Source organism: Dendrobates tinctorius, unplaced genomic scaffold (genome assembly GCF_039654945.1).
Source record: "Dendrobates tinctorius isolate UK_male_01 unplaced genomic scaffold, ASM3965494v1 ptg000116l, whole genome shotgun sequence".
NCBI lineage: Eukaryota > Metazoa > Chordata > Amphibia > Anura > Dendrobatidae > Dendrobates > Dendrobates tinctorius.
The window spans coordinates 27,315,988-27,328,759 of NW_027361784.1; the positions used below are offsets into that span (position 1 = coordinate 27,315,988).

The following is a 12,772-nucleotide window of genomic DNA, read 5'->3' on the forward strand; positions in this document are numbered from 1 at the left end:
TTAGTAAAATATGTCCATGTGCCAGTGCCACAACTAAATACAACACCCATTCAAAGTCTTACCCATGATAGGTCCAGACTGCTGCAGCCCCGACGCGCGTTTCGCTTATTTAGCTTTATCGAAGGTTAGTAGATATTACGTCCGGTCTGATTATATATATATATAATATATACTGTATATACAATAAAATGATGCTGATGATTGCGGCGCATGCCCCCTGAACTCTTCCTCTACTGCCGTCACGTCGCAGTGCGCATGCGGGTGTAAAAAGCCCAGTGACATCAACAGACATGCGCACTGCGGCGTTAAGACCACCGCCGAGAAAGCAAAGCACCAGGGATGTCCCGATGCGCATGGGCACCAGCGGCGGCCATTTCTTAGAAGCCCAGAGGAGTCTGCCATGATGCCAAAGGTCTCACAGAGGACACAATCCATGGAACTAACCGCTGCAATGGTCTAACAATCCTCAATATTACTGAAACAGAATGACACACCACGGAGACAGATTCTAAGGAAATGAGTGAGATATGTAAGCACCGATAACAACGTACATTGCGACAAATCTAAGAAGAAGCAGCACAAAAACTGACGAAAGGTCAAGGTGCGTGAATGAGCAATATATATAAATGTGAGTCTAAAAAACAAAAAGATTGAAAATAAAAAATGTGTAAGAAGCTGGATCAACCAGTAAGAATTGGACAGAAGTAAAAAATAATAATAATATTGTAACATGAATGGAGCCATTGAAAACGACAGGTTGCCCTTGTACAGCGATGTCGCTGGAGAAATGAAAAAGACGATGGCAGAAAATTGTAAAAATAAAATAATGCCTGGAAACAGTGTAAAAAACGCAAAACAACCGCTCCCTTGTGTGTCCCTCGTATGAATGAAGCTGCGTGTAAGGAAAAGCTGGTGTTTGCCTTAATAAAGTTACATTGAAAAAAAAAGTCTTGCCGATGCGCGCATGCGCGGTGTGGACGAGTTACGTCTGTTACGTCAGGGCGCGTCGCGGGCGGGCTGTGACGCAGCAGCTGCCGGTCGGCAGGTGCGGGGAGCATGGGCGTAGTGTCGGAATACACCGGCAACGGCGGCAAGTAGCCCCGGGGAAGCGGGGGGGTTCTTCACCCACCGAGGAGACCCCGCAGCCCCCCGGCAACCTCCTGCAGGGGGCGGCAGACACAGAGCCAATGGCCGCGCCTCAGTTACTAGTGGTGGGGCAGCGGGTCAGGGCCGTGCTGGATGTGGCCCTGCGGGTTCCACCTGTATTCATCATTGACGCCATCCTGAACTGTTCCTGCGACTCCTCTGCCGGAATCGTGGCCCTCCTGGTGCAGGTGCTGCTCAGACTGCTGGGTGAGTGTCTGCTGACAGCCAATATGGCCGCCGGAGGGTGCACTGCTGGGTGACGGGGGGGGGGAGCACTGCTGGGTGACTGGGGAGTGGGAGCACTGCTGGGTGACGGGGGGGTGCACTGCTGGGTGACTGGGGGGGGTGCACTGCTGGGTGACTGGGGGGGGGTGCACTGCTGGGTGACTGGGGGGGGTGCACTGCTGGGTGACGGGGGGGGTGCACTGCTGGATGACGGGGGGGGTGCACTGCTGGGTGACTGGGGGGGTGCACTGCTGGGTGACTGGGGGGGTGCACTGCTGGGTGACGGGGGGGGTGCACTGCTGGATGACGGGGGGGGTGCACTGCTGGGTGACTGGGGGGGTGCACTGCTGGATGACGGGGGGGGGTGCACTGCTGGGTGACTGGGGGGGGGTGCACTGCTGGGTGACTGGGGGGGGGAGCACTGCTGGGTGACTGGGGGTGGGAGCACTGCTGGGTGACTGGGGGTGGGAGCACTGCTGGGTGACTGGGGGTGGGAGCACTGCTGGGTGACCTGGGGGGGGAGCACTGCTGGGTGACTGGGGGGGGTGCACTGCTGGGTGACTGGGGGGGGGAGCACTGCTGGGTGACTGGGGGTGGGAGCACTGCTGGGTGACTTGGGGGGTGGGAGCACTGCTGGGTGACTTGGGGGGTGGGAGCACTGCTGGGTGACTTGGGGGGTGGGAGCACTGCTGGGTGACTTGGGGGGTGGGAGCACTGCTGGGTGACTTGGGGGGGGGGCACTGCTGGGTGACTGGGGGGCTGTTTACTGGCCCTCTGTACAGAAGGCAGGGAGGGCTGCTATCACTAGCACCTTGTGGGACGGTGACAGTTAATATGGCCGCCTGCTCATGGTACCTGGGGGGTGCACTACTGGGGGGCTGTTTACTGGCCCTCTGTACAGAAGGCAGGGAGGGCTGCTATCACTAGCACCTTGTGGGACGGTGACAGTTAATATGGCCGCCTGCTCATGGTACCTGGGGGGTGCACTACTGGGGGGCTGTGTACTGGCTGCTGTGTACAGAAGTCAAGGACAGCAGGGAGGGCTGCCATCACTGGCACCTTGTAGGATTGTGGCCAAAAATATGCCCGCCTGCCCATGGTGTCGGGGGGGTGCACTGCTGTGTGACTGGAGAGCTGTGTGCTGGCCCTCTGTACTGAAGTCGGGGATAGTGGGGAGGGCCGCCATCACTGGCACGTTGTAGGAAGGTGACAGCCAATATGGCCGCCTGCCCATTGTATTGGGGGGTGCACTGCTGTGTGACTGGGGGGCTGTGTGCTGGCCACTGTGTACAGAACTCAGGGACAGCAGGGAGTGCTGTCATCACTGGCACCTTTAAAGACAGTGACAACCAATATGACGGTGCTTCCTGGTCCTGATTGGTCACACTTCGCCTACAGAGATCATGCAAAGTTGCTATCATCTCGTGACAATGTCTCCCCTCAGCTGGGGTATATGGTGCAAATGGGGTTAAGGAGCTTTTTACATCTACATTCCTACCCCAGTATGTTGTAGGTGTAATAATATTAGCAAATATCTCCAGTTAGAACTATAGTATAGTTCTCCTGGTTAGCATGTTGCAGGGCATTTCAGTAGCTTGGGTATCCATGGTTGCAATCATATAGTGACACAGTTGTTAGTGGTCATAACCATGGATACCTAAGCTACTGCAATGCTATGCACATGGCGTAAACGACATAGCAAATCCGAAGAACTATACTACATTTCTAACTGGCATTATTTGCTAATATTATTACCCCTACTCCATGTTGGGATAGGATCTTGGACATGGGGAATACACCTTTAATGCCAGTGTGGAGTGAAGGTTGGCTACACTGCAATCATGGGTCATCAATAGTGATGAGCGAGTATACTCGTTGCTCGGGTGTCCTCCGATTATTTTGGCGCGCTCGGAGATTTAGTTTTCGTTGCCTCAGCTGCATGATTCGCGACTTGTAGACAGGCTGAATACATGTGGGAATTCGCTAACAAACAGGCATTCCTCACATGTATTCAAGCTGTCTAGCAGTCGCAAGTCATGCAGCAGAGGCGACGAAAACTAAATCTCCGAGCACGCCAAAATACTCGGAGGACACCCGAGCAACGAGTATACTCGCTCATCACTAGTCATCAATTTAGTCACATGGTCACTAATCCCTTTGACTTTATAGGGAATGTGTCGGTAGGGTCAACCCTCCTTAGTTGTCTATATGGGCATGTAGGTCACAGGAGACTGAATAAAATGATACCTTAATATCTGCAATTTGATGTCTTATTCCAGAGAAATCCACAATTTTCTTAATATGTAAATAAGCTGTTAAGATCTCTGGGTTGAACATAGATCTCTCGGAGAATCTGCCTTCAGGGCTTATTTTATGACAGAGGGCATTAGCAGTGTGAGATATGCAACGACTGAGTCTGCTCTCCTGATCACACAGGGCTCTTCAGTGAGATCTGATGCAGAACAGCAGTAGTGAACTTTCTCATTACAAACATTTGCAGCAGTGTTTGTCCTTACAAAGTGCTGGTAGCTGTGCTGCAGAGCTGTGCCTGATTATAACCATCACAGTACAGCAGAGTTAAACTTTGTCTCTGTACAAGCACATGTGCAGTTGTCATCTCTGCTATACAGTCCTTTTCCCCCATACTTGGTGTCTGAAGCGCTGAGCTACAGAGTGCAACTGCAGGTATGTTTGTAATGAGATGAAGCTAAGCTCTGCTATACTGTTATACTCGCGCACAGCTCTGCTGTGAGACTAGCAGACCAGACTGTCAGTCATTACATGCCTCACACCAGTAACGATTTCTTAAATTTAAAATAAGCTGTGGAGTCAGATTCTCGTGGAGAACTATGTCCGGCCCATAGATCTTAACAGCTCATTTACATATTAAGTAAAACATGGGATTTCCCTTGACTAGGACATCAGATCACGGGTATCAAGGTATCTGTCATGATGATGTCGTGGGTACTGTCCACTGTAGTCAGAAGATCGCAGCTGAAGTTTGGATGTAATACACAGCTGCAACTGTAGGCAGCAGAGTTTCGTCCAGTGCTGGTAGTTTAACCCTTTAAATGCTGTCGTCAATCTCTATTGGAGTGTATAAGTAACAGAGGCGGCTTTCAGTGAAGGTGACTTATTTGCCCCCCTTATGCACTTCCAGTAATATTTGCAGTTTAAGGCCGGGGTTGGTCACACTTGTGAGAAACTTGCACGAGTCTTGCGTCTCAATACCCAGCACTTGGACCGGAGCGCTCAGCTTCATAGAAATACATGCAGACGCACACTCCAGTCCCGAGTGCCGTCCACAGTGTCAGGTATTGAGACGCGAGACTTGTGAGTTTCTCGCAAGTGTGACCACGGCCTTAAAGGATTTCTCGGAGTCGGAGCAGCACCTTGGGGCCATACAAGTGTAAGAAAAAGTCCTTACTGAGGGCTGGAAGAGCCGGGAAAAAGATGTAGGCAATCCTCTTATCAAGCTGAGGTTGAAGTTTATTGAGAGATACACAGCAGAACAGGTACAGAGAGTCAGTAGAGCTGAAGCATGCGGGCACAAAACAGGGATCCAGATGGGTGAAGAGTCGCTGAGAAGTCTGGCGATGGCCATGGTGTGGCACAGTGACATAATGACGGTGGAATGGCCCCGAGCAATAGTGACAGGGGCTTTTTATACATAATGCGAACAAAGAAAGCTGCACCTTGCAGCAAAGGGTGTATACGGTTACATCATATTGCAGAGAAACGAGTTTTAAAACTAAGAATATAATGACATATGACAACATTAATTAACGTTTCCCCGAACAACACTAGAACCCATAAGTTATTATTTATAGCTACTGTCCTCAATCTTATCACTGCTTCCAGACTATATCCATAAATTCATACATTTGACATTTTAGTGATTCAGTTCTCTACCAACACTATCACGTATACACATATTGACCATATATTTGTTAACCCTATTCCCCTATTGATCCAATTTTCCTTCATGCACGTCTCCTAAGTTTGCTAGTAGACATGATCTCATTTTACATCCTCCATTCCATTTTTCCAAAGTACATCTTTTAGTTCTATTGTAAAAGTTGAATTTGTTGGTTTCTAACTTTTACAAGATGGCTGCCTTATTCATCATTTCAGCTCAGTATATTATAGCTGACCATTCTCTTACAACAAGCATCTATTACCTTGTATTTTTAACAACATTTTTTTTTTTTTCGTTTTAAGCTGGTTTGGGGTATAAACTTGGTGACAGGTTCTGTTTAAAATCAGAGTCGTTGCAGCTTTCTTGACCTGCAGTGAACAAAGCTCCAGGAATAATGTATTTCATGGCAACCATTGACACTAATGACTATTTATACAATACACGGAAGCTGGAAAGGCTCCTGCTTGTTGGGGGGGCCATAACTAGGATGTGGGGAGTCTGTATGGAGGGCAGGTGTTACCTACAGGATGATGCGACATAGTGATTTGTATTTGATGCAGTCAGGCAGTAGCCACCATTCCTGTATCTTGTGCTCCAGGTCTCTGGTTGCAGTTTTATTTTTCTCTGCTTTCCATGGCGGCCTCGTTGGGGGTTTCAGCCCATGTTGCCCCTTGTACGTTTAGTGCAGTATCACTAGTAAAGCTGCAGGTCGTCTTTTGGAGTTCTCCCATGTCTCTCTTCCCTACAGATGCTGACATATATATACTGCGGGCATCACCCCAGGACGCGTCTTGTGACCCAACAGATGACTAATCTTCCCCATCTAATGTCTCGCCCAGATGCAGTTGGACAGATGCCATGTTCCCGACCAATCAGCCTGGGCATTATTATTAGGATGTGTGCTGTGACCTTGCCGCGTGTCTTCCCTGTGGGATCACAGATTATATACAACATTCAGGAGGGGAGCGTCATTCTGTCCCATTATAACTACATCTGGTGTGAAGGCACGGCCAATGTAACACAAATATACTGCATTATATTCTCTTTCCTAAAGGGGTTATCCAGGATTATTTAATTTTTTTTTATTTTTAACTATGGGCCTAAGAGGTAACAGGACGGTGGCTGCTAACTACCTGCCTGATGTGCCTGGCACCGATCCCTCTGCCTACACAGACCGCTCCTTCCAGCGAATCTACTGCTTCTGACGTCATGTTTACAGCAGAGGCTTCTTTTACGCCCTGTCCTGTTGACTGGGTGTGACTGCTGACGTCATGCTGATTGACAGCCAGCTCCCTGCTGACTAACTGCACAGAGCCGGCAGTCAGTTCGCATGACGCGAGTAGTTAAGCCCTGTTGACAGCGCAGCCCGAAAGAAGAGCTGCTCTGTTAATGTGGAACAACCAAATTACTGACAGGAGCGGTCAGTGCCAGCTTTGAGTTGGCGCCGGGTGGAACCAGGCAGGCAGTTGCTTCTATTAGCAATCGCCTGACTTAACTTAATAGCAAAGCCACAAACGGAGGACTAAAAATCCTCCAAAAATTCAAGAATTAATTCAGCAGATAAGGGGCAGCAGTGCCCAAGCCTCCGAAAAAAGCAGGATGTGGCAACACACGTGTCTGCCTGTTAGTTTTTAGCCAATAGTAAAAAAAAACGTGTTCCCGGATAACCTCTAAGTGAAGCCGTTGAGATAAACCTCTTTCACAACCATTTTTGGCGCTACGGTAGATCTGGCCATATTTGTCTGATCCTTGGCCGTTCCTCTTCCCCTTGCTTCTGTGAGTTACACGCACCCTGCCGGACATGGCTCCTAATAGGAGATAATGACTTTCTCCTGTAACCTGTCGCTATGATCGATCTCTGTATCTCTTCGTCCTTCACACTTTGACACAGGACATGTTTTGAGCTTTTCACCTTCCCGATAAGATCTCGTCACCTTTGTAAACTGAACTTTCTTGAACCTGAGCTTGTTTGTTAATAATTACCTGTACTGTAATCCCCAATATCCCGTTTTATGACATGCAGGAACATTCAGCCTTCCTCCCCCAACTCCTGCTGAGGGAAGCCATTGGCAGAATGGAGGCCTCCCCTTATGGCAGTCTGTCTCCCAGAATACTCCATTTATTAGCGTCCTCTCTTTATACAAATTTCCAATATCTGCATTCCCCTCCCCCCGCCTCTGTATTTGTTTTGTGATTCTTCCCCCTTTTATTATGCTGAAAACATGGCTGATATCAATTAAGATGCGTTTCATGCCAAGTAAACGGACCTTCACAGTTACAGACCCACACAGCGGAGAATGGCTTTCTAATTTGTCAGTGATTACACCTGTGACTTGTGGGACTTCGCTTCACGTGGACTTTTATTTAAAGGGATTGAGCAAAGAGATAAAAACGGGGAAAAAAAATGGTAATGGTTACAGAGCAGCCCTTGTTCAACTTTAATGCCAGAAACTCCAGTGCTGACGAGGCTTCGCCTGTCACTGGTTCCTACTTACATCACAGCAGCTATGATGTGTCCTATCCACTGACGTGACTGCTGCAGACAGTCTGTACATGACCACTGCAAAAAATCAGTGATGTAAACAGAAACCAAAAGGTAACCATTTATAATGAACGCGGGAAAAACGAAAGGTCATGTAGAATTATTAATTTGTTAGACAGACAAGGATGACTTGTAAGAAAAATCATCCTACTAGTCCGGATGAAAGTCTGAACGATTTTTCATTTGCTGTTTTGAACCTATCCTACAATGAAGCATGCAGCCATGGCTGAAAGTGTTGGCACCCTCTCTAATTGTTCTAGAAAATGAAGTATTTTTTCCAGAAAATTATTGCTATTACACATGTTTTGTTATACACGTGTTTATTTCCTTTGTGTGTATTGGAACAACGCAAAAAAAAGGCAAAATGGAAATAATTTCACACAAAACATTGAGCCGGACAAAATTGTTGGCACCTTTGCAAAATTGTGGGTAATCAACTTTGTTTCAAGCATGTGATGCTCTTTCAAACTCGCCTGTGGCAAGTAACAGGTGTGTGCAATATAAAAAATCCTACCTGTAACCAGATAAAAGGGGGAGAACTTGACTCAGTTTTTGCATTGTGTCTGCGCCACACGAAGCATGGAGAACAGAAAGAGGAGAAGAGAACTGTCTGTTGAAAAATATCAACAATATCAAGGTTAGAAGTCCATCTCCAGAGATCTTGATGTTCCTTTGTCCACAGTGAGCAACATAATCAAGAAGTTTACAACCCATGGCACTGTAACTAATCTCCCTGGACGTGGACGGCAGAGAAAAATTGATGAAAGGTTACAATGCAGGATAATCCGGATGGTGGATAAGCAGCCTCAATCAAGTTCCAAAGAAATTCAAGATGTCCTGCAGGCTCAGGATGCATCAGTGTCAGCGGAAACTATCTGTCCACATTTGAATGAAATGCTATTGCAGGAGACCCAGAAGGATCCCACTGCTGACACAGACATAAAAAAGCCTGACTGCAGTTTACCAAAATGTACCTGAGTAAGCCAAAATCCTTCTGGGAAAGCATTTTGTGGACAGATGAGACCAAGATAGAGCTTTTTCATAAAGCACATCATTATGTTTACCGAAAACAGAGTGCACTCTACAAAGAAAAGAACACAGTACCTATAGTCAAATATGGTGGAGATTAAAAGATGTTTTGGGGTTGTTTTGCTGACTCTGGCACTGGGTGCCTTGACTGTGTGCAAGACATCATGAAATCTGTAGATTACTAAAGGATTTTGAGTCGCAATGTAGTGCCCAGTGTGAGAAAGCTGGGTTTGCATCCTAGGCCATGGGTCTTCCAGCAGGACAATGATCCCAAATATACTTCAAGAATCACCCAGAAATGGTTGGAAACAAAGCGCTGAAGAGTTCTGAAGTGGGAGAAATGAGTCCGGATGTAAATCCCATTGATGACCTGTGGAGAGATCTTAAAATTGCTGTTGGGAGAAGGCGCCTTCAAATATGAGAGACTTGGAGCAGTTTACAAAAGAAGAGAGGTCCAAAATTCCAGCTGAGAGGTGTAAAGGCCCCGTCACACACAGCGATCTCGATGTGACTGGGATCAGTGATGTGTGCTATCTGCTGCAACTGCCTGTTTGGCAGCTCACCAGCGATCATGTAGCGATGCACCAGCGATCCTGACAAGGTCGGATCGTTGTCTGGATCGCTGGTGCATCTTTAAGTGTAACGTACCCTAAGAAGCTTGTTGTTTAGGAAGCGACTGATTGCAGTTACTTACTCCAAAGGGAGTTTAACCAAATATTAAGATGAGGCTGCCAACATGTTGTTCAGCCCATTCTTTAGGAGGTTGTGTAAAATTATGTCCAATTTGCCTTTTTTTCTGTGTTTTTTCTTGTTTTGTGGTGTTCCAGTAAACACAAAGGAAATAAACGTGTGTATAACAAAGCATGTGTAACTGCAGTAATTTTCTGATAAAAATACTTCATTTTCTGGACTGTATACCCACATGTTTGAAAATAGAAACAAACCTAAACAACATTCTGATTTCTGAAACACTCAATGAAACACTTTCTGAAAGACTCAATGCCACGAAGTGTGAACAACACACTCGCATGCACTGTTTATTGGGTATTTCATATTTTACAGCCATTGTTCGGCCGCTGTGAAGCTTCGCTTAGGGTGATTTTTAACTTCCCCAAATAAGTGCCGTTTTGCCATTTAGGTGAAATTGTTCAGCTCAAATCTTTTTTTATGGAATTACAAACCATTGTCTTAATATGTTTTGTTTTTATTAAAATGTTCACCCGACCGCTATATGATAACCTCTGTGTTCCTTTGTCTTTTTTGTCTTTCCTCAGGCATCCTGGCATCTGCTGTAGTGCTAGTGTTGTCCCGGAGAGCGCTCTTCAAGTTTTACGCCATCAGCATTGCCCTTCTGTCTGCTGTAACTTCAGTGTTGATCAACTACTACACTCTGGACTTGAATTCCCCTTACGGACTGGTCGACCTTCCTCCCATCAGTTCTTCCCTCTGGATGCCACTGATTGGCTCCCAGCTCGTCTTCGGCTTTGGATTCATCACTTTTCTTGAGATCCAGTGTACATGCTCCAATCTCATCATTATGAATATGCTCGTCCCTGCCATCGGCGCCATCATTGACGTTCCAGCAGAGGTGCAGAAAATGTTGGTTATCACGTCTGGCCTCGTACTCGCCATCTACACTACAATCTGCCTATCCCTTCGCTTCAAATGGTTCTACTACTCCACAAAATACACCTTCCTCCTGCTGAAGCACATGTATCAGGTTTACGGACTGCAGGTCATGTTGGAGGACGCCTGGAAAAAAATCCATTTCCCTGACGTGATGAGAGTATTTTGGTTGACTAGACTGGCCACCCGGGCTGTTTTCATGGTCTACATGCTAAGAGTTATGGATGCTGAAGCTGGAGAAGCCTCCTACTTTATACAGTGGGACGACTTCTGGGAACTGGTCTGCCACCTTATAATCAGCGGCTGCGACTCCACAATAACAGTCTTGGGGATGAGCGCTGTGATCTCTTCCATAGCACATTACCTCGGACTTGGGATACTTTCCTTCATCGGCTCCACTGAAGAAGAAGACAAACGTCTTGGCTTTGTCGCTCCCGTCCTGTTCTTTATTTTAGCCCTACAGACTGGCTTGAGCGGACTAAAGCCCGAAGAGAGACTTATCCGCCTTTGTCGGAACATGTGCCTTCTGTTGACAGCAATTTTACATTTTATCCACGGAATGACTGACCCGGTATTAATGTCACTCAGTGCCTCTCACGTGTCCTCGTTTCGTAGGCATTTCCCAGTGCTATTGGTCTCGGCATTCCTCTTTGTGCTTCCAATCCTCCTTAGTTGCGTTTTGTGGCACTACTACGCCCTGAACACCTGGTTATTTGCCGTCACGGCTTTCTGCATTGAACTTTGTCTCAAAGTCATCGTTTCCTTGACCGTGTACACGTTATTTATGATCGACGGCCACTACAGTGTAGTGTGGGAGAAGCTGGACGACTACGTGTACTATGTCCGCTCTACCGGCAGCATCATAGAGTTCATATTTGGCGTCATCATGTTTGGCAACGGAGCCTACACCATGATGTTTGAGTCAGGAAGCAAGATTCGAGCGTGCATGATGTGTCTTCACGCGTACTTCAATATCTACTTACAAGCCAAGAATGGGTGGAAGACGTTTATCAACCGTAGGACAGCCGTCAAAAAGATCAACTCACTTCCAGAAATCCAAGTGTCCGAGAGCAGTGAGATCGACGACGTATGCGCAATCTGCTACCAGGAGTTCCGCACGTCAGCCCGGGTGACGCCTTGCCACCATTACTTTCACGCACTTTGCCTTCGAAAGTGGTTGTACATCCAAGATACGTGTCCAATGTGCCATCAAAAAGTCTACATCGAGGACGATGCAAAAGAAACTGCGTCATTTACCAACAACAATGGACTGGTCGTGCCAAATGAAGAAGCGGTGCAAGATCTTGCCGACGGGGAACCGGAGCGGGAGCTGGATGGCCACAATCTTAGTGACGATGAGAGCGCGGCAGACGAGGAGGAGGAAGAGTGGGCGGCCGATCGGCACAATTCTATCCCCGCCGAATAGTTTGCTCACGAGCCGGATAATCTGAGGGAATAAGCGTAATTTATTGTTTTATTTTTCTCTCCTCTGCTGTTGTGTGTCTCTACTAATAAGACATTGAAAGGTGGAAATAAGATTGTGAAACCTCTTTTAGTTGTGTTATTCTGGAAGCACAATCAGAATTGTGACGGTGTGAACAGATAAGTGTCTCTAAGTGCTACTGTAAATATCTCATGGTCTCTTTTGTGACCTAATTAAAATGTGTACATTCTTGTACATGAAATAAAAAAATGATTTTGCATCCATTGCTTCTTTGACAGCCACGTTGGAGTTTTTATGGTGTTGCACATGCACAGATCGTATTAGAAGATTGCTTCCATGGCAGTACAGAAAATGCAAGTATCAGATAAGCGATGTGGAAAAGCTGACCGAGCTGCACCTTATTGTGGCAGAGGAGGTTGGTAATTTTACATCACCTAGTTATTGGTTATGCATTTTTTTTTTTTTTTAGAAAACTCCTAAAAGGGGAAAAAAAACACAATTCACAAGGGGGTAGGATTTTGTTACGGAAGGTTCTGCAACGGTCCCATTGATCTGAAACAACCCTATTGGCACGGGACATTATTTATACTATTTACAGTGGTATTGCAGTTTATACAAGTCTCTTAGGGGGCTAAAAAAAATTAAAGTGAAATTAAATATAAAAGTTTGCATTGCTCCTCACCTTTCAAAAAATATTAAAACAAACATTTGGTGCTGACACGGTCAAAAAGGTCAGAGCGGTATCAAAATCTAAAACTATCGTGGTCAAAGCTGTAAAGAAAATAAGCTCCATAAAGTTTTTGCTTGTGGAAGGGGAGGGAAAATGGCAGTGAAAAAACAA

At 46.6% G+C, this 12,772-nt stretch overlaps 1 protein-coding gene across 1 annotated transcript; it reads left to right on the forward strand.

Moving 5' to 3' along the window:
- Window positions 1–959: 959 nt before the first annotated feature.
- On the forward strand, window positions 960–12,772 carry RNF139 (ring finger protein 139). The gene is made up of 2 exons (XM_073590302.1): window positions 960–1,353; window positions 10,136–12,772. The coding sequence occupies exons 1-2, from the start codon at window positions 1,188–1,190 to the stop codon at window positions 11,911–11,913; spliced, it is 1,944 nt and encodes a 647-aa protein (XP_073446403.1). The 5' UTR covers window positions 960–1,187; the 3' UTR covers window positions 11,914–12,772.